A 20856-nucleotide genomic window follows, 5' to 3' on the forward strand; every position below is an offset into this window, starting at 1 on the left:
CCGCGGCATATGGGATCCTCCCAGACCAGGGCTTGAACCCGTGTCCCTTGCATTAGCAGGCAGATTCTCAACCACTGCGCCACCAGGGAAGCCCATAAAGTATTATTATTTTATGAGTTGTATGATTTGAAGTCTGTGAGATGTGTGTGTGTGTTTCTTAGGTAATAATGACACCAATAATCAGTATTTCTTAATCTCCTTTGGTGTATGTACTCTCCAGATCTTTGCTTTGAGTTGCAACCAGGTAATGGATAAATAACTTGAATTGTCCCTGATATTACTCATTACTTGGGTTCGATTTCTTAGCATAACTTTGACATTAAATTTCTTATGTAGTGTCTTATATTTTATCATTTTATGTTTTCTCTGCCATATAATCAGCTAAACAAATGTTATAGAGTATCTTTATGGTCATCTATCACTGGCAACTTGCAGTGTATAAATATCCTGTTTTTTAAGAATTTATTAAATATGAGTAAGAATCTTTAATCCTTTGAGAATTGTAACTACCTGGCAAGTCCCAAAGAAAAATACACCCCTTTCCCACATGCCGTTGAGCTGTTAGTGTGTGACTCAGAGGAAGTTTAGTAGCACTTTCCTCAGTCTCTCTGGCACAGTGTATTAACACACATTTGTTTTCTCCACAGTAAAACCCACCGTAATTGATGTTGACATCTATGTTAACAGCATTGGTCCTGTGTCATCAATAAACATGGTAAGAAGCTATTTTCTTTTCTGATCTCACAGTCTTTGCATCAGTTCTTGCCTACATTCTCGTTGTGGGTTTCTGCTCGAGATTTATCATGCAAGTTTAAACTCACAATTGACTTCTTAAATATGTAGTATTTATTGGAAGTTTAAACACTGAAAATGGTAAAACTCAAGGAGTAGAGATTGTGACACCAGCAGTGAGATATTGCTCTAATGATTAAAAAGTATCTCATCCCCATCTTGTCCACAAGTGTGTTTACTGTGCGTAGATTTCCAGATCATGTTATTTTCAGTTGTGCAGTCAATGGCTATGTCTGACCTCATTTATACTAGGGATGAATATAAATGACAGCCTTTTTACTTTAGTTCATTTTTCAAGATCCAAAAGACCTGCCTTTCAACATTTCTCAGGAAAGGATCTGAGATTACCTAGTTGATACTTCTGTCTCCCTGAGGGTAAATATCCTGCCTTTTTTTTAAAACAGGGGAGAAAGTATGGGATCAAGTATATGTGTGATTTTTCCTAATAGAGGAAGGTATTTTTCACAGACTTACAAGCAAAGTGAGCTCCAGTAGTAACTATTTCTAGTGTAGAAGAAGGCCTTCCCTGTACAAAGTGCTTAGCTCTTAGGAAAGTGCTGGTATGTTGGCATCCACCAGTGTCAGGGTCTTCTCACAGGCGCCTCAGGCTGGGGTGGGCCTCCCTGAGCAGAATGTGGAGGATTTCAGGAGCAGGCACTTGCTTTGTGGGCCCAGTGACACAGGAACCCCTAATGCTGGGGCCTTCTTTGTGCTTTCCCGCTGCACAACGGCTCCTGGATTTGGGGGATGCTTGAGGCTGAGGGGGGTTTGCAAAATGCCAACTTAAGAAGCCTTCCTTTCATTGCAAAGTTCTGTGGATGGAAATAATTCTTCCAAAATTAATAGCAAAATCTTTTCTTTTCATTGCCAGATATTAAAAGTGTTCATCTTTTCCTTGATGGTATAAAGGTTCCATGTGGGGCTAAAATTTATGGGTCACTCACTTTAAAAAAAATCCCCTATGTCATCCATACACTGGAGATGGGCCACTAGCAAAGAGGTGAAATGAATAAAAGAGGATTCACCCCACACAACCTCTGGGCTGCAGATTGTGAAATGTAGACCGTGACTGTAATACTTCCTTTTCCTGATAAATAATTATTCAGTTCACCACACTGAGTAGTCATTTCTCAGTTTGTTTCTTATTTTGCAGTTTTATTTTCTTACACTAGTTCCACCACACTTTATTCAGACACTGATTTATGTCTAACAATAAAACAGAAGTGCCTCCGTAGATACATAGTCACAAAATTGTTTTAGGAACAGTTGCTTGTATCTGCATATCTAGGGATTATCATGAACTCCTGTAACCTTGAGATCTCCTTTGTGCCCAGGATTAAGTTTTGCTGTTGGAATTGATATACTTTTCTGCATGAAAATCATAGGCTGTAGAGGAGGCTAAAAGTAAGTAACAGTCCCCACAGTGTGATAAGGACTCTGCTAATGGCTGGCACCCCCTCAGAAAAGCCCACTGCAGTTGGGATAGATTTATCTGATGACATCTTCTCAGTCTGGGATGAGGCCGATAGGCAGGGGTCTGCCAGGTGGGACAGGTAGGAAGGTCCTCAGTAAAAGGCAGGACGGCAGGTATGTGACACGACTGGGGACTGAGGGATTGATGTGCTGTTTGAAGGCCATGTGGGTGTGTGGGCTGTGGACCTGCAGAGACTGAGGCTCTGAGGCCATGTATGGTGAAGAGTCAGCTTCACCCTCAGCTCTGCCCCAGACAGACCCTGCTCTGGGGAGTGTGCAGACCCTTCCATCTGAGTATGTGCACGTCTGACTTCACGAGAGATTAGTTCAAATCCAGATTCATAAATAAACCATCATCGTGCCCAGAGAGCCAGAGCAAAGGTAGATTCATGTTCCCGGAGGAGGGAATGTGCAGCACTCCTGAGAGAGGTTTCAGAGGCCTCAGGGTGTCAGGGGCTTCCGAGTTGCTTTTTTTTTTAATTTAAATTTTTATTTGTAAAAACATTTTTTTTAGGTTCACAGGAAGGTACAGAGATTCCTCATATACTCCATGCCCCGACTCATGCATGGCCTCCCCCACTATGAACACCGCCTCCAGTGGGGGACATTTGTTATAGTCAGTGAACCCATGTTGACATGTCATCGTCACCCAAAGTCCACAGTTTGCACTAGAATTCACTCTTGGTGTTGTACATCTGTGGATTTGGACAAATATGTAACGACGTGTTTCAACCATTACAGAATCATACAGAGTAGTTCCACTGCCCTAAAAATTCTCTCTGCGTTTGCTTCCTAAAGGAAGAGTAGTTCCAGCCTTTGTGTTCCTAGCACTTTGCTTGGAAGTCAGAATGATAAAGGGCTTCTTCTCCCATTGCTGAGTACATCACACATACCCACTATTTCTATGAAACTAAATGACACAGTTTCAAAAGAATTGTAAAGTAGTCTAAAGTGGACCACGTGAAAAAGAAAAGCAGTTCAAAAGTAGAGAACTGAGTGTTTAAGAGGGAATTGGGGATTGAGTCAGCAATAATAATAAAAAAATATGAGAGGGACTAAAACAATCAAATTAAAAATCATATTATGGGAGAAAGGCACAATTTAGAGATGTGTACATGATTTAAGGATGTAAATTTTTATTGCGGTTTTGATGATAAGCTAAAGCCTGATAAATTTATGGCTTTTCCTCCCTAACTATTCATTTAACAATCAAGGAGAGAGAAAACCACAATTTCCTCCTCCCCCTCGTCTCCTCCCTCCCACTTTTCTGCTTCTTTTATTGAGATTATTCATACTGAAGTTTCAGTTTCAGACATTCTCCCTGCAAAATAAAATGAAGTTGCATTTCGATCTCTTGTTTAACAGATTGATTTTCATTGTCTTGTCTCTCTTGGAGTTGTTTATGCTTTTTCTAGTTATAGAGGAGATTAGAAATGGTTCAGATGGGTTGAAGAGAATCTTTTTTTACAAAGCCTCAATCACATACTCTGGCTTTGTCATTATAACATATCTAAATGTGCACAGTTCCTCACAGAAATTACCCATCATTTGTTTCAGGCCTTGTATGGAAGCTGCATACAAGGGAGCTTGAGAGTTTATTTTTGAGAATATTCACTGTAAGAAACCTTTTACTAATGGAACAAAGAAAACTAATGCTTTGATACCTATTCTCTGCTATCAGTCTGTCTCATTTAATCTTCATGAGATCATGGTAGAGAAGATACTGCCTTTCCCACTTATTTGTGAGGAGTGAGCTGGAGCTGATGGGGATGGAGACCCCAGAGCAGTGATTCTGACTCTAGCCCACTGTGTTTCTGCGGTCATCAGGAACGTGCAGCAGCAGCACCTAGAGAGCTATAGTTCTGACTTGGAACTTGAGATGAAAAGGGCTCAAGGGTGAGTCTAATGCTAGGATCGTTTTCCTTTTATTAAAAAAAATTAATAAACTTTATTTTTTAGAGCAGTTAAAAAAAATTCCCAGCTTTGTTGAGATACAGTTGGCATATAACATTATGTAAGTTTAAGGTGTTTGGATATATATATCCAGTATACTGCGAAATGATTAAAACAATAGGGTCAGTTAACACTTTCGTCGCCCTACATAGTCCTTTTTTGTGTGGGTGTTGAGAACTTTTAAGACCTACTCACTTAGCAACTATCAAGTATATAATACTGTATTGTTAACTATAGTCACCATTCTGTACATTATATCCCTGGAACTTATTTATCTTAATACTAGAAATTTGTACCCTTTGACTAACAGTTACGCATAAGTACCCCCGCCCCCTCCTCCCTGGAAACCAGCAATCTACTCTGTTCCTGTGAGTTCTGGTTTTTAAGATTCTACATGTAAGTAAGATCATACAGTATTTGTCTTACTCTTTCTGACTTATTTCATATAGCATAATTTTAAATTTACAGAAAAAGTGACTAGAAATCACAGTTATCATATACCTCTAAACACACACACACACACACACACACACACACACACACACACACTCTCTCTCTCTTTCTCTCTCCTCGTATTATTAACATCTTGCATTAGTGTGGTACATTCGTTATGAGTGATGAATGAATATTGGCACATTATTATTAGCTGAAGTTTATAGTTTACATTAGGGTTTACTTTTGGTGTTGTACATTCTATGGGTTTTCACAAATATATTATGACATGTATAATGTACTCACCATTATTTTATCATACAGAGTATTTTCACTGCCCTAAAAATCCTCTGTGCTTTACCTCTTCATCCATACCCTCCAAGCCCTGGCAACCACTGATCTTTTCACTGTCTTCATAGTTTTGTCTTTTCTAGAAAGTCATATTTGGAATCCTCAGTATGTAGCCTTCTAAGACTGGCTTCTTTCCCTTTGTTTTTAAAAGAACTGGTATAAGTCATCTGAGGATATCTAAGACTTGCAGTGATTGAGTCAACACGATGTGACTGTAACAGCTGTTTGTGACGGTGTGTCACCCAGAAATTAAGGGGGCGGCTGTGTAGATCATAGAGACGGGTTAAAAATCATTAGTATATGCTTCATTATATGATCCATAGCCAAAAGTATAAAACTTGTAGTATGGCATGCAGCCAGGAGGGGCATGGGGGTACATGGGGGCCCGTGAAACTCGCTGTGACATCTGTGAACCTCATCCCTGCTCCTCTCACTTTTGGCTGCAGTTTTGAGACATGAAGTCAACGACCATGTGGAATCACACAAGGTCAGGAGGGAAGAAAGTAAATTCCATTCCAAGAAATCTGTTAACCACTGGAGGATGTCCATTGCTTTGTAAAACTTTTCTGAAGGCACCTAAGCTCAGGAAAGTCCAAAAGAAGTGAAGGCTGGAGCACCACGGTGCCACCCTTGTTTTAGTCTTCTTTGCATCTATGCTGCTTAAGATTCATCACAGTTTTTGCATCTACAGTTTGATATACTTCATCAGTTTAGCGATAATGTTGGCCATTATTTCTTTAAATATTGCTCTGCACCATTTTCTCTCTCTTTTCATATCCTAGGACTCCAGTCCTGTGAATGTTAAACAGTTCTCCCAAGTCCCATTTGTCCCTTATGCTTGTGGTTTTATTTACATCCCTTTGCTCTCCATGCTTCAATCAGTGGAAACATTCCAGTCTACTTTGTAGCATCCTAAGTTGCTGCTCATGTGTCTGTTATCTGTTAAAGCCATCTGTTGAATTCTTTTTTAAAAAAAAAATATTTATTTTATTTATTTTTAAATTTATTTATTTATTTATTTGGCTGTGCTGGGTCTTAGTTGAGGCATGCGGGATCTTTTTTTAGTTGTGGCATGCGGGATCTTTTTAGTTGCAGCATATGAGATCTAGTTCCTTGACCAGCGATTGAACCCAGGCCTCTGCATTGGCAGTGCAGAGTCTTAGCCACTGGACCACCTGGGAAGTCCCAGCCATCTGCTGAATTCTTCATTTCAGTTAATGTAGTTTTCATTTCTACAATTTTAATTTGACAGTTTCTAATAGATGTAGTGTCTCTGGTGAAATTCTCCATCTTGCAGTCTTTGTTTTGAACACGTTAATCATTCATTTCTAGGCTGATAGCTGCAGTATCTGGCCATCTGTGGTATCATTTCTGTTGTCTCCTTTGTTGCTTGCCCCCATGTTTTGGTCTGCCTGGTAATTTTTTTTTTTTTTTTAGAACTATTTGGTCACATGTGTTTTTTTTTGTCTGCATCGGTTCTTAATTGCAGCATGCAGGATCTTCGTTGTGGCATGTGGTCTCCTCATCGTGGTGTGCGGGCTTCTCTCTTGTTGTGGCGTGCGAGTTTTCTCACTCTAGTTGTGGCACACAGGCTCCAGGGCGCGTGGGCTCTGTAGTTGTCTGCCTGGTAATTTTGATTATGTGCGAAAGTTGTAGAGACTTCACGCAATGTTCCCTCTCGTGTCTGGAGGTCAGAGCTGGTGTAGGGGCTGCTCTGCTGTCTTGCTGAGGCTCAGCTGGGCTGTGGTCCCCACCGCCGCAGTCTTGGGAATAGCTCCGCAGGAGTCCCACCTGAGGGCTTGAGATGCTTCCCAAGGCAACTCCAAAGTGGTCCAAAACTCTAATTTTTATATTTCGGACAGCATAAAATGGCTGAAAATTCTGCTCTTTTTAAGCCATTTTTATGACTGCTTTATCACCTGTGCAGATTAGTCTGTAAACGTGTTGAGGGAAACACCGTGTGCTGTTTGGCTCATTTCCTCGTCATTCCGTCTCTCTAAAGCCTCACCCCTCCTGGTAGGGCTCCTTGGCTAACCCAGACTCTGTTTATGCCTCGGCTCTGCTGGGTCCCTCACTCCTAGTAGCCACTCCCCACCAGCTCCTGCACATGGAGGCCAACAGGAGGTAAGTTCTGGGGAGAGAGGGCATGTGCCTTGAAGTGCAGTCTACCTGCTGACCCTGCCTTCTTGGTGTTGGGCCTCTTAAATTAGTTTTTAAATGTGTATTTTATCCAGGTTTTCTATTTGTTCTTAGTGAGAGTGTTGATCTAGGGCAAGCTTTCCCATCATAGCCACACACCTTTGATTTAAAATTTTAAGTTTAGGTGGAATAAGTTTGATTTCTAATAGTTGGCAAGGAAATAATTTGGAGCCAAGAGTTAAGCCCTATGAAACTTTACTGTGCGATTTTCTTCTTGCTTCAGTAACCTTCCCAGATGTCTTCAGATTAGTGAGAAGGGAGGGCTTTCTGAAGTCCATTCTGTCCAGGTTTTCATATAAATGATGACTCTTTGAGGGAAATTAATGATGTATTTCTTCTGGCAGCATTAGCTTTAGAGGAACAGAGCCATGGTCTGTTTGTTGTTGGTTTTTTAAGAGGATGGTCTTGTATGTAGTTTTAATATCCTTTTAAGAAATGAAAAACAATATTTATATTTATATATATTTATAAAGTGTGTGTGTTTGACATTTGGTTCTTCACTAGACATAAAGCCCTTTCCAGGGTAACAGCAGTAGAAATAATGATGGTATCTAAAATTTACATATTATTAAATAAATCAATAGAATATTGGAAGAGCCACATGGCATAAATGGGAAAGATTTCTGGAACTTAAAAAAAATCTCCAAGAATGAGAAAGAAGATGGCATTTAAAGGCTTTAAAAACTAGTGAAGTCTTTTTAAACCAGAGATCCAGTGAGCCTCAGTCTGTAGCAGGTACCCATTTGACTGTGAACCCTTGAGGCCAGCACCCACATCTCTTTTTGGTCCCCTGGGACTCAGTTGAGAGGCCCTGATGAGTGTTTGTCGAATGAATGAATAAAAATCATTTTCAGCCTCTGCCTCTCCTCTTATGTACCCATCGTGCATCTCTGTGTGTGAGTGTGCACATCCTGCATACCCATACACTTCCCATGTCTTTAGGTTACATTTTGATCAGTGAATAGATCCACTTACCTTGCTCTAATTGTATTAGCTATTACACTGCTGCAAAATTTAATCCTGACAAACCTGTGGAGCCTGTTGATATCATCAGCCAAGTTTATGGCTAATAGAGCTTAGGTGTAGGACCCTCAGATCGTATCTCAAAGTCTGTGCGTCTGGAAAGATGATAGAACCAACACACACACTTTAAAGGAAATCAGTGGGAGCTATGCTAATGGGCATGTCTTAGATAAAACCAGTGCATTTAATTAATTAATTTATAGTTCTACCATTTATTTTATTTTTTTAACATCTTTATTGGAGTATAATTGCTTTAAAATGGTGTGTTAGTTTCTGCTTTATAACAAAGTGAATCTGCTATACATAAACATATATCCCCATATGCCCTCTCTCTTCAGTCTCCTTCCCACCCTCCCTATCCCACCACTCTAGGTGGTCACAAAGCACTGAGCTGATCACCCTGTGCTATGCGGCTGCTTCCCACGAGCTATGTATTTTACATTTGGTAGTGTATATATGTCCATGCCACTCTCTCACTTCATCCCAGCTTACCTTTCCTCCTCCCCATGTCCTCAAGTCCATTCTCTACATCTGCGTCTTTATTCCTGTCCTGCCTCAATGTTCATCAGAACCATTTTTCTAAGATTCCATATATGTGTGATACCATATGGTATTTGTTTTTCTCTTTCTGACTTACTTCACTCTGTATGACAGACTCTAAGTCCATCCACCTCACTACAAATAACTCAATTTTGTTTCTTTCTATGGCTAGTAATATTCCATTGTATATATGTGCCACATCTTCTTTATCCATTCCTCTGTCAATGGACACTGAGGTTGCTTCCATGTCCTGGCTATTGTAAATAAAGCTGCAATGAACATTGTGGTACACGACTCTTTTTGAATTATGGTTTTCTCAGGGTATATGCCCAGTAGTGGGATTGCTGGGTCATGTGGTAGTTCTATTTGTAGTTTTTTCAGGAACCTCCATACTGTTCTCCATAGTGGCTGTATCAATTTACATTCCCACCAACAGTGCAAGAGTGTTCCCTTTTCTCCACACCCTCTCCAGCATTTATTGTTTGTAGGTTTTTTGATGATGGCCATTCTGACTGGTGTGAGATGATACCTCATTGTAGCTTTGATTTGCATTTCTCTAATGATTAGTGATGTTCAGCATCCTTTGATGTGTTTGTTGACAATCTATACCTTCTTCAGAGAAATGTCTATTTAGGTCTTGTTCCCATTTTTGGATTGCTTTGTGGGTTTTTTTTTTCAATATTGAGCTGCATGAGCTGCTTGTAAATATTGGATATTAATCCTTTGTCAGTTGCTTCATTTGCAAATATTTTCTCCCATTCTGAGGGTTGTCTTTTTGTCTTGTTTATGGTATCCTTTGCTGTGCAAAAGCTTTGCAGTTTCATGAGGTCTCATTTGTTTATTTGTGTTTTATTTCCATTTCTCTAGGAGGTGGATCAAAAAGGATCTTGCTGTGATTTATGTCATGGAGTGTTCTGCCTGTGTTTTCCTCTAAGAGTTTTATACTGTCTGGCCTTACACTTACGTCTTTAATCCATTTTGAGTTTATTTTTGTGTGTGGTGTTAGGAAGTGTTCTAATTTCATTCTTTTACATGTGGCTGTCCAGTTGTCCCAGCACCACATATTGAAGAGGCTGTCTTTTCTCCATTGTATATTCTTGCCTCCTTTATCAAAAATAAGGTGACCATATGTGTGTGGGTTTATCTCTGGGTTTTCTATCCTGTTCCCTTGATCTATATTTCTATTTTTGTGCCAGTACCATACTGTCTTGATTACTTTAGCTTTGTAGTATAGTCTGAAGTGAGGGAGCCTGATTCCTCCAGCTCCGTTTTTCTTTCTCAAGATTGCTTTGGCTATAAGGGGCCTTTTGTGTTTCCATACAAACTGTGAAATTTTTGTTCTAGTTCTGTGAAAAATGCCATTGGTAGTTTGATAGGGATTGCACTGAATCTATAGATTGCTTTGCGTCGTACAGTCATTATCACAATGTTGATTCTTCCAATCCAAGAACATGGTATATCTCTCCATCTGTTTGTATCATCTTTAATGTCTTTCATCAGTGACTTATAGTTTTCTGCATATAGGTCTTTTATCTCCTTAGGTAGGTTTATTCCTAGGTATTTTATTCTTTTTGTTGCAGTGGTAAATGGGAGTGTTTCCTTAGTTTCTCTTTCAGATTTTTCATCATTAGTGTATAGGAATGCAAGAGATTCCTGTGCATTTATTTTCTATCCTGTTGCTTTACCAAATTCATTGATTATCTCTAGTAGTGTTCTTGTAGTATCTTTAGGATTCTCTATGTATAGTATCATGTCATCTGCAAACAGTGACAGCTTTACTTTTTCTTTTCCTATTTGGATTCCTTTATTTCTTTTTCTTCTCTGATTGCTGTGGCTAACACTTCCAAAACTATGTTGAATAATGTGGTGAGAGTGGACAGCCTTCTCTTCTTCCTGATCTTAGAGGAAATGGTGTCAGTTTTTTACGATTAAGAACAATGTTGGCTGTGGGTTTGTCATATATGGCCTTTATCATGTTGAGGTAAGTTCCCTCTATGCCTACTTTCTGGAGGGTTTTTATCATAAATCGGTGTTGAATTGTGTCAAAAGCTTTTTCTGCATCTACTGAGATGATCATATGGTTTTTCTCCTTCAAGTTGTTAATATGGCTTATCACATTGATTGATTTGCATATATTGAAGAATCCTTGCATTCCTGGGATAAATCCCACTTGATCGTGGTGTATGATCCTTTTAATGTGCTGTTGAATTCTGTTTGCTAGTATTTTTTGAGGATTTTTGCATCTATGTTCATCAGTGATATTGACCTGTAGTTTTCTTTCTTTGTGACATCCTTGTCTAGTTTTGGTATCAGGCTGGTGTTGGCCTCATAGAATGAGTTAGGGATTGTTCCTCCCTCTGCTATATTTTGGAAGAGTTTCAGAAGGATAGATGTTAGCTCACCTCTAAATGTTTGGTAGAATTCACCTGTGAAGCCATCCGGCCCTGGGCTTTTGTTTGTTGGAAGATTTTTAATCATAGTTTCAATTTCAGTGCTTGTGATGGGTCTGTTTATATTTTCTATTTCTTCCTGGCTCAGTCTTGGAAGGTTGTGCTTTTCTAAGAATTTGTCCATTTCTTCCAAGTTGTCCATGTTATTGGCATGTAGTTGCTTGTAGTAATCTCTCACAATCCTTTGTATTTCTGCAGTGTCAGTTGTTACTTCTCCTTTTCAATTTCTAATTCTATTGATTTGAGTCTTCTCTCTTTTTTTCTGATGAGTCTGAATAATGGTTTATCAATTTTCTTTATCTTCACAGAGAACCAGCTTTTAGTGTTATTGATCTTTGCTATTGTTTCCTTCATTTCTTTTTCATTTATTTCTGATCTGATCTTTATGATTTCTTTCCTTCTACAAACTTTGGGATTTTTTTGTTCTTCTTTCTCTTATTGCTTTAGGTGTAAGTTTAGGTTGTTTATTTGAGATGTTTCTTGTTTCTTAAGGTAGGATTGTATTGCTATAAACTTCCATCTTAGAACTACTTTTGCTGCATGCCATAGGTTTTGGGTCATTGTGTTTTCATTGTCATTTGATTCTAGGTATTTTTTGATTTTCTCTTTAATTTATTCAGTGATCTCTTGCTTATTTAGTAGTGTATTGTTTAGCCTCCATGTGTTTGTATCTTTTACAGTTTTTATCCTGTAATTGATATTTAGTCTCATAGTGTTGTGTTCGGAAAAGTTACTTGATACAATTTCAAATTTCTTAAATTCACCGAGGCTTGATTTGTGACCCAAGGTATGATCTATCCTGGAGAATGTTCCATGAGCACATGAGAAGAAAGTGTATTCTGTTGTTTTGGGATGGAATGTCCTATAAATATCAATTAAGTCCATCTTGTTTAATGTATCATTTAAAGCTTATGTTTCCTTATTTATTTTCATTTTGGATGATCTGTCCATTGGTGAAAATGGGGTGTTAAAGTCCCCTACTATGATTGTGTTACTGTTAATTTCCCCTTTTATGGCTGTTAGCATATGTGCTTTCCTTATGTGCTGAGGTGCTCCTATGTTGGGTGCATAAATATTTACTATTGTTATTTCTTCTTCTTGGATTGATCCCTTGATCATTATGGAGTGTCTTTCTTTGTCTCTTTTAATTGTCTATATTTTAAAGTCTATTTTGTTTGATATAAGAATTGCTACTCCAGCTTTCTTTTGATTTCCATTTGCATGGAATATCTTTTTCTATGCCCTCACTTTCAGTCTGTATGTGTCCCTAGGTCTGAAGTGCGTCTCTTGTAGACAGCATATATACGGGTCTTGTTTTTGTATCCATTCAGCCAGTCTGTGTCTTTTGATTGGAACATTTAATCCATTTACATTTAAGGTAGTTATTGATATGTTATCTTCCTATTACCATATTCTTAATTGTTTTGGGTTTCTTATTGTAGGTCTTTTCCTTGTTTTATGTGCCTAGAGAAATTCTTTTAGCCTTTGTTGTAAAGCTGGTTTGGTGATGCTGAATTCTCTTAGTATTTGCTTGTCTGTAAAGATTTTAATTTCTCCATCAAATCTGAATGAGATCCTTGCTGGGTAGAGTAATCTTGGTTGTAGGATTTTCCCTTTCATCACTTTAAATGTATCCTGCCACTCCCTTCTGCCTTGCAGAGTTTCTGCTGAAAGATCAGCTTTTAACCTTATGGGGATTCCCTTGTGTGTTATTTGTTGTTTTTCCCTTGCTGCTTTTAATATTTTTTCTTTGTATTTAATTTTTGATAGTCTGTTTAATATGTTTCTTGGCGTGTTTCTCCTTGGATTTATCATGTATGGGACACTCTTCACTTCCTGGACTTGATTGACTATTTCCTTTCCCATGTTAGGGAAGTTTTCAAATATAATCTCTTCACATATTTTCTCAGTCCCTGTTTTTCTCTTTTTCTTCGGGGACCCCTATAATTTGAATGTTGGTGTGTTTAATGTTGTCCCAGAGGTCTTGACACTGTCCTCAATTCTTTTCATTCTTTTTTCTTTATTCTGCTCTGCAATAGCTATTTCCACTATATTATCTTCCAGGTCAGTTATCCATTCTTCTGCCTCAGTTATTCTGGTATTGATTCCTTCTAGAGAATTTTTAATTTCATTTATTGTGTTGTTCATCATTGTTTTCTCTTTAGTTCTTTTAGGTCCTTTTTAAATGTTTCTTGTATTTTCTCCATTCTATTTCCAAGATTTTGGATCATCTTTACTATCATTACTCTGAATTCTTTTTCAGGTAGACTGCCTATTTCTTCTTCATTTGTTTTGTCTGGTGAGTTTTTACCTTGCTCCTTTATCTGCTGTGAGTTTCTCTGTTTTCTCATTTTTCTTATCTTACTGTGTTTGGGGTCTCCGTTTCACCCGCTGCAGGTTTGTAGTTCCCACTGTTTTTGGGGTCATCCCCCAGTTGCTAAGGTTGGTTCATTGGGTTGTTTATGCTTCCTGCTGGAGGGGACTGGTGCCTGTGTTCTGGTGGATGAGGCTGGATCTTGTCTTTCTGGTGGGCAGTGGTGTGTTTTGGGGCGTCTGTGACCTTACTATGATTTTAGGCAGTCTCTCTTCTAATGGGTGGGGTTATGTTCCTGTCTTGCTAGTTGTGTGGCCTATAGTGTCCAGCAGTGTAGCTTGCTGGTCATTGAGTGGAGCTGGGTCTTGAGATGGAGATGTCTGGAGAGCTTTTGCTGTTTGATATTACATGGATCCAGGAGGTCTCTGGTGACCAATTTCCTGAACTCGGCTCTCCCACCTCAGAGGCACAGGCCTGACGCCCAGCTGGAGTGCAAAGACCCTCTCAGCCACAAGGCTCAGAAGAAAAGGGAGAGAAAAAAGAAAGAGGGCTTCCCTGGTGGTGCAGTGGTTTAGAATCCGCCTGCCGATGCAGGGGACACAGGTTTGTGCCCCGGTCTGGGAAGATCCCACATGCTGCGGAGCGGCTAGGCCCATGAGCCATGGCTGCTGAGCCTGCGCGTCTGGAGCCTGTGCTCCGCAATGGGAGAGGCCACAACAGTGAGAGGCCTGCATACCGCAAAAAAAAAAAAGAGAGAAAGGAAGAAAAAAATAATAAAATAAAATAAATGTTATTAAAATAAGAAATTTTAAAAAATTATTAAAGATAAAAAAATTAAAAAGTAATAAAAAATTTTAAAAAAGAAAGAAAGAAAGAAGGAAGAGAGCAACCAAACCTAAAACCAAATCCACCAGTGATAACAAGCACTAAAAACTAAAAAAAAGAAAAAAAAAAAGGACAGAACCCTAGGATAAATGGTAAAAGCAAAGCTATACAGACAAAATCACACAATGAAGCAAACACATACACACTCACAAAAAGAGAAAAAGGAAATTAATATACATATATATTTATATATAAAAAGAAGGAAGAGAGCAACCAAATCAATGAACAAATCTACCAGTGATAAACTCTAAATACTCAACTAATATAAACATAAAAGCAGAAATAAATTAGATGCAGAAAGCAAACCCCAACTCTACAGTTGCTCCCAAAGTCCACTGCCTCAATTTTGGAATGATTCTTTGTCTATTCAAGTATTCCAGAGATGCAGCGTATATGAAGTTGATTGTGGAGTTTTATTCCACTGCTCCTGAGGCTGCCGGGAGAGATTTCCCTTTCTCTTCTTTTTTCACACAGCTCCTGGGGTTCAGCTTTGGATTTGGCCCCGCCTCTGTGTGTAGGTCGCCTGAAGGTGCCTGTTCTTCACTTAGCCAGGACTGGGATAAAGTAGCAGGCCAGGGGGAGGGAGGGGTATGGAATGTGAGGCGAGCCTGTGGTGGCAGAGGCCAGCGTAACGTTGGAATGGACTGAGGTGCATCGTGTGTTCTCCTGGGCAATTTGTCCCTGGATCACGGGAACTTGGCAGTGGTGGGCTGCACAGGCTCCCAGGAGGAGAGGTGTGGATAGTGACCTGTGCTTGCACACAGGCTTCTTGATGGCTGCAGTAGCAGCCTTAGCATTTCATGCCTGTCTTTGGGGTCTGCGCTGATAGCCGTGGCTCATGCCCATCTCTGGAGCTCATTTAGGCAATGCTCTGAATCCCCTCTCCTCACACACCCCAAAACGATGTTCTCTTGCCTCTTCGACAGCTCCAGACTTTGTCCCGGACTCCCTCCCAGCTAGCTGTGGTGCGCTAGCCCCCTTCAGCCTGCGTTCACGCAACCAACCCCAGTCCTCTACCTGGGATCTGACCTCCGAAGCCCGAGCCTCAGCTCCCAGCCCCCACCCGCCCTAGCTGTTCAGCCGACAAGCCTCTCAGGCTGGTGATTGCTGGTTGGCACTCATCCTCTGTGCGGGAATCTCTCTGCTTTGCCCTCTGCACCCCTTTTGCTGCACTGTCCTCCGCGGCTCTGAAGCTCCCACCCCCCGTCTCCACCAGTGAAGGGGCTTCCTAGTGTGTGGAAACTTTTTCTCCTTCACAGCTCCCTCCCAGAGGTGCAGGTCATGTCCCTATTCTTTTGTCTCTGTTTTTTTCTTTTTTCTTTTGCTGTACCCAGGTACGTGGGGAGTTTTTTGCCTTTTGGGAAGTCTAAGGTCTTCTGCTAGTGTTCAGTATGTGTTCTGTAGGAGTTGTTCCACATGTAGATGTATTTCTGATGTATTTGTTGGGAGAAAGGTGACCTCCATGTCTCACTCCTCTGCCATCTTGATGGTCTCTCCCAAAACCAGTGCATTTTAAACTTACACCATATGTCCTCTTTCCTTTGTCCTCCTGTGTCTTGAAGTTTTTCACTACTTTATACAAAATGTCATTAGATATGCTGACTGGTAGGATGGGGCATTCATGTCCCTTTGCGAATGGATGTGAACTTTTCAGCAATTTAAGAACAGTGAGTCAGCTCTAGTAATAATAAAACTTCTCTCCTTTGTCAGCTGTGATCTTGTACACCAACTCCTTCAAATGTATGAGTAGCTTATTTTTCTTTTCATTTTAAACTTTTCCATTTCTGATGGTTATTTCCCAATTGATATCCCTCATTCTTCAGAGTATGGGCTACATTATGGACCTCTGAAAAGAGCACTGTCTTTAAGTTTAGTGTAAAAAAACATTTTCTGAAAGGGAAAGCTCCCTGCCCCTGCCAACTCAAATTCATATGTTGAAGTCTTTTCCCCAGTACATTAGAATGTGAACTTACTTGGAAATAGAGTCATTGCAGTGTAATTAGTTAAGATGAGGTCATACTGGAGAGGGTGGCCCTAATCTGATATGACTGGTGTCTTTATGAAAAGGGGAAGTTTGGAGGCAGATATGTACACAAGGAGAACACCATGTAAAGATGAAGGCAGAGATCTAGAGGTCAAGAAATGCCAAAGATGGCCAGCAAACCAGCAGCAGTTGGGAGAGAGGCCGGGACTAGATCCTCCCTCATGGCCCTCAGATGGAGCCAACCCTGCTGACACCTTGATGTTGGGCTTCCAGCCTCCAGGCTATGAGATAATACATTTCTGTTGTTTGCACCACCCTTTTGGGATACTTCATTATGATAGCCCTAGCAACCTAACATAGGGCTGTCCCCTATTTTGCACGTTTTGGTCATTTATTTATTGTCACTTTTCATGTGACCCTGACCTGATGCTGGATGCAATTCACCCTACCATGCTTGCCTTTTCTCAGGGCTCAGTGGCATAGCAGGCTCTGCATGCAGGTTGGGGACTCACTCCCTCTTCATCCAGCTGGTCTGCTAGTTAGGTTCTGTTTCACACTGTCTCACTAGTCTCAGAACAGCCCAACAACTGAGGGATTCCTGTTCTGCTTGAAAGCGAGAACATGAAACCCACTCACAGAGGGTGAATGGAAGCAGAACTTGAATCCAAGTCTGATTCCCAGGGGTGTGAGCGCTGCTTTATGAATTTCCCCCACTATTTACTTGTTCTGAAAGGGCCAAGCTGGATCCTGTAACCAGGCTGGCAGCTGTTCTCAGCTCCTGGACAGTGAGGCTCCCTAAGCGGGTATGGGAGGGTGTCGAGGGGGGACAGTGAACAGGACCCAGGGCTGGGAAGGCCTAATGCAGAAGAGAAAGGTGTGCTCCCTCCCAGCAGGCACCCACTGGGTCAGGTCCTTCTGACCAATGCACCTCATGTCATGACCAGGGGTTGTGAATCCCAAAGCAAGATGAGCACCACGTGCATAAAAAGATGCTCATCGTCACTAATTATTAGAGAAATTTAAATCAAAACTACAATGAGGTATCACCTCACACTAGTCAGAATGACCATCATTAAAAAGTCTACAAATAACAAATGCTGGGCAGGGTGTGGAGAAAAGGGAACACTCCTACACTGTTGGTAGGAATGTATATTGGTATAGCCACTATAGCCACTATGGAGAACAGTATGGAGGTTCCTCAAAAAACTAAAAGTAGAGTTGCCATATGATCTGGCAATCTCACTTTTGGGCATATATCCAGACAAAACTCTAGTTCAAAAAAATACATGCACCCCTATGTTCATAGCAGCCCTACTTACAATAGCCAAGACATGGAAGCAACATGTCTGTTGACAGATGAATGGAGAAAGAAGATGTGGTACATACATACAATGGAATATTACTCAGCCATAAAAAAGAATGAAGTAATGCCATTTGCAGCAACATGGGTGGATCTAGAGATTATCATACTAAGTGAAGTCAGAAAGAGAAAGACAGATACCACATGATATCACTTACATGTGGAATCTAAAATATGACAAAAAAGAACTTACCTACAAAACAGAAATAGACTCACAGACATAAAGAACAGACTTGTGGTTACCAAGGCGGAGGGGGGATGCGGAGGGTTGGATTGGGAGTTTGGGGTTAGCAGATGCAAACTATTATATATAGAATGGATAAACAACAGGGTCATACTGTGTAGCACAGGGAAATATATTCAATATCCTATAATAAACCATAATGAAAAAGAATATGTAAAGGAATATAATATATGAATCATTTTGCTGTACAACAGAAATTAACACAATGTAAATCAACTATACCTCAATAAAACAAATTTAAAAAAAGATGAGGGGCTTCCCTGGTGGCGCAGTGGTTGAGAGTCCGCCTGCCGATGCAGGGGACACGGGTTCGTGCCCCGGTCCGGGAGGGTCCCGCATGCCACGGAGCGGCTGGGCCCGTGAGCCGTGGCCGCTGGGCCTGCGCGTCCGGAGCCTGTGCTCCGCGACAGGAGAGGCCATGGCAGTGAGAGGCCCGCATACCGCAAAAAAAAAAAAAAAAGATGAGCGTCACGTATTATGGCACCCCTGTAACTGCTGTGGCTGGGACACCTCCTCATGAGTGATAACCACTTGTTTTCAGATCTGTCTCCCCAGTGAGATGTGTAAGTCCCTGAGGGCACAGATCTGTGTTCTCTCATCCCCGACCTACCACAGATGTATGACTCAAAGCAGGCTTCTAGTCAAGGCCTGGGGTGGTGAGGACAAATGGGGAGGGAATGGAGAAATCTGAGAAGCAGCTTAACAGAATTGGGTGGGGAATATTTAGGGATGGGGATCCTGGGGGGCAGGGTCTTTAATATCTTGTTCTCTATCACATCCTAGTGATATCACAGAGCATTACATGCCCGTGTTGACTGGACATGCACACTTTTATTCTTTGATTCAGGTTTGAGAGGCCCAGAGTCATAGGATACTTTCTCACTTTTGTGCCTATTTTTCCTTCCAGTTTTGTTGAGATATAATTGAAATACAGCACTGTATAAGTGTAAGGTGTACAACATAATGATTTGACTTATGTACATCATGGAATGTTTATGACAGTAAGTTTAGTGAACATCCATCTTCTCATATACATACAACATTAAAGGAAAAGAAACAAAAAGGTTTTCCTGTGATGAGAACTCTTAGAATGTAGTTTCTCAGCAACTTTCATATATAACTTACAGCAGTGTTAATTATATTAATGTTGTACATTACATTGCTAATACTTACTTATACCTGGAAGTTTGTACCTTTGATCCAATTCTCCCTTTCCCCACCCCCCACCTCTAGTAACCAGAGATCTGATCTCTTTTCTATGAGTTTGTTTCTTTTTGAAGTATAATTGACTTATAATACTATGTTCCTATTGTACAACCTAGTGATTTGATATTTCTATACATTACAAAATGATCACCACAATAAGTCTAGTTACTGTCACAATACATAAGTATTAAATTATTATTGACTATATTCCCCACACTGTACATTTCATCCCTGTGATTCATTTATCTTGTAAGTGTAAGTTTGTACCTCTCAGTCTCCCTCACCTATTTCCCTCATCCCCCCAACCCCCTCCCTTCTGGTAACCACCTGTTTGCTCTCTGTGTCTATGACTCTGTTTCTGTTTTATTATGTTAGTTCATTTCCTTTGCTTTTTGAATTCTACATATAAGTGAAATCATATTTGTCTTTCTCTCTTTGACTTATTTCATTTAGCATAATATCTTCTAAGTCCATCCATGCTGTCACAAATGGCAAGATTTCATTCTTTTTAGAATAAGAGAAGTAAGGTTATTTGGGGTTTTGTGTTTCCATACAAATTGTAGAATCATTTGTTCTAGTTCTGTGAACAATGCTATTGGTATTTTAATAGTGATTGCATTGAATCTGTAGATTGCCTTGGGTAGTATAGTCATTTTAGAAATACTAATTCTTCCAATCCATTAACATGGTATATCTTTTTATTATTTTGTGTCATCTTCAGTTTTTTTAAGTCAGTGTCTCATAATTTTCCAAGTACAGGTCTTTTACCTCCTTTGTTAGATTTTTTTCCTAGATAGTTTATTCTTTTTGATGCAATTGTAAATGGGATTGTTTTCTTAATTTCTCTTTCTGATAGATTGTTGTTAATGTATAGAAACATGACAGATTTCTGTGTACTGCCATTTACTGAATTCATTGTTGAATTTTAATAGTTTTTTGGTGATGTCTTTAGGATTTTCAGTATAGAGTATCATGTCATCTTCAAACAGTGACAGTTTTACTTCTTCCTTTTCAATTTGGATTCCTTTCATTTATTTTTCCTGTCTGATTGTTGTGGCTAGGACTTCCAGTACTACATTGAATAGAAGTGTGAGACTGGGCATCCTCGTCTTGTTCCTAATCTTAGAGGAAATACTTTCAGCTTTTCACTCTTGAGTACAATGTTGGCTGTAGGTTTGTTATATAGACCTTTATTATGTTGAGGTATGTTCCCTCTGTACCCACATTGTTGAGAGTTTTATGGTGAATCAGTGTTGAATTTTGTCAAATGCTTTTCCTGCATCTGTTGAGATGATCATATGATTTGTATCCTTCAGTTTGTTAGTGTGATGTGTTACATTGTTTGATTTAAGGATGTTGTCTCCAGGGGATTAATCCCACTTGATCATGGTCTGTGATCCCTTTAATGTAATGCTGAATTGGGTTTGCTAATATTTTGTTGAGGATTTTTGCCTCAATATCACTGTATGTTCATCAGCAATATTGGCCTGTAATTTTCTTTTTTGTGGTTCTTTGTCTGTTTTGGTATCATGGTGATGGCTTGCCTCATAGAAGGAGTTTGGAAGTGTTCCTTCCTCTTAAATTTTGTGGAATAGTTTGAGAAAGCTGTTAACTCTTCTTGAAATATTTGGTAGAATTTACCTGTGAAGC

General features: G+C 40.0%; 1 protein-coding gene across 2 annotated transcripts in view; it reads left to right on the top strand.

Annotated features, from left to right (window-relative positions):
- GABRG3 (gamma-aminobutyric acid type A receptor subunit gamma3) overlaps positions 1-20856 on the top strand; it is a gene marked incomplete at both ends in the record, with an annotated part of 633338 nt that overhangs the window by 77180 nt on the left and 535302 nt on the right. For both annotated transcript variants that reach the window (XM_082648557.1, XM_082648558.1), the window contains one exon: positions 648-715. In XM_082648557.1, the coding sequence (XP_082504683.1) occupies positions 648-715 (68 nt within the window). The remainder of the gene's footprint in view (positions 1-647; positions 716-20856) is intronic.

Source organism: Grampus griseus (assembly GCF_964374135.1).
Source record: "Grampus griseus genome assembly, chromosome: 2".
NCBI lineage: Eukaryota > Metazoa > Chordata > Mammalia > Artiodactyla > Delphinidae > Grampus > Grampus griseus.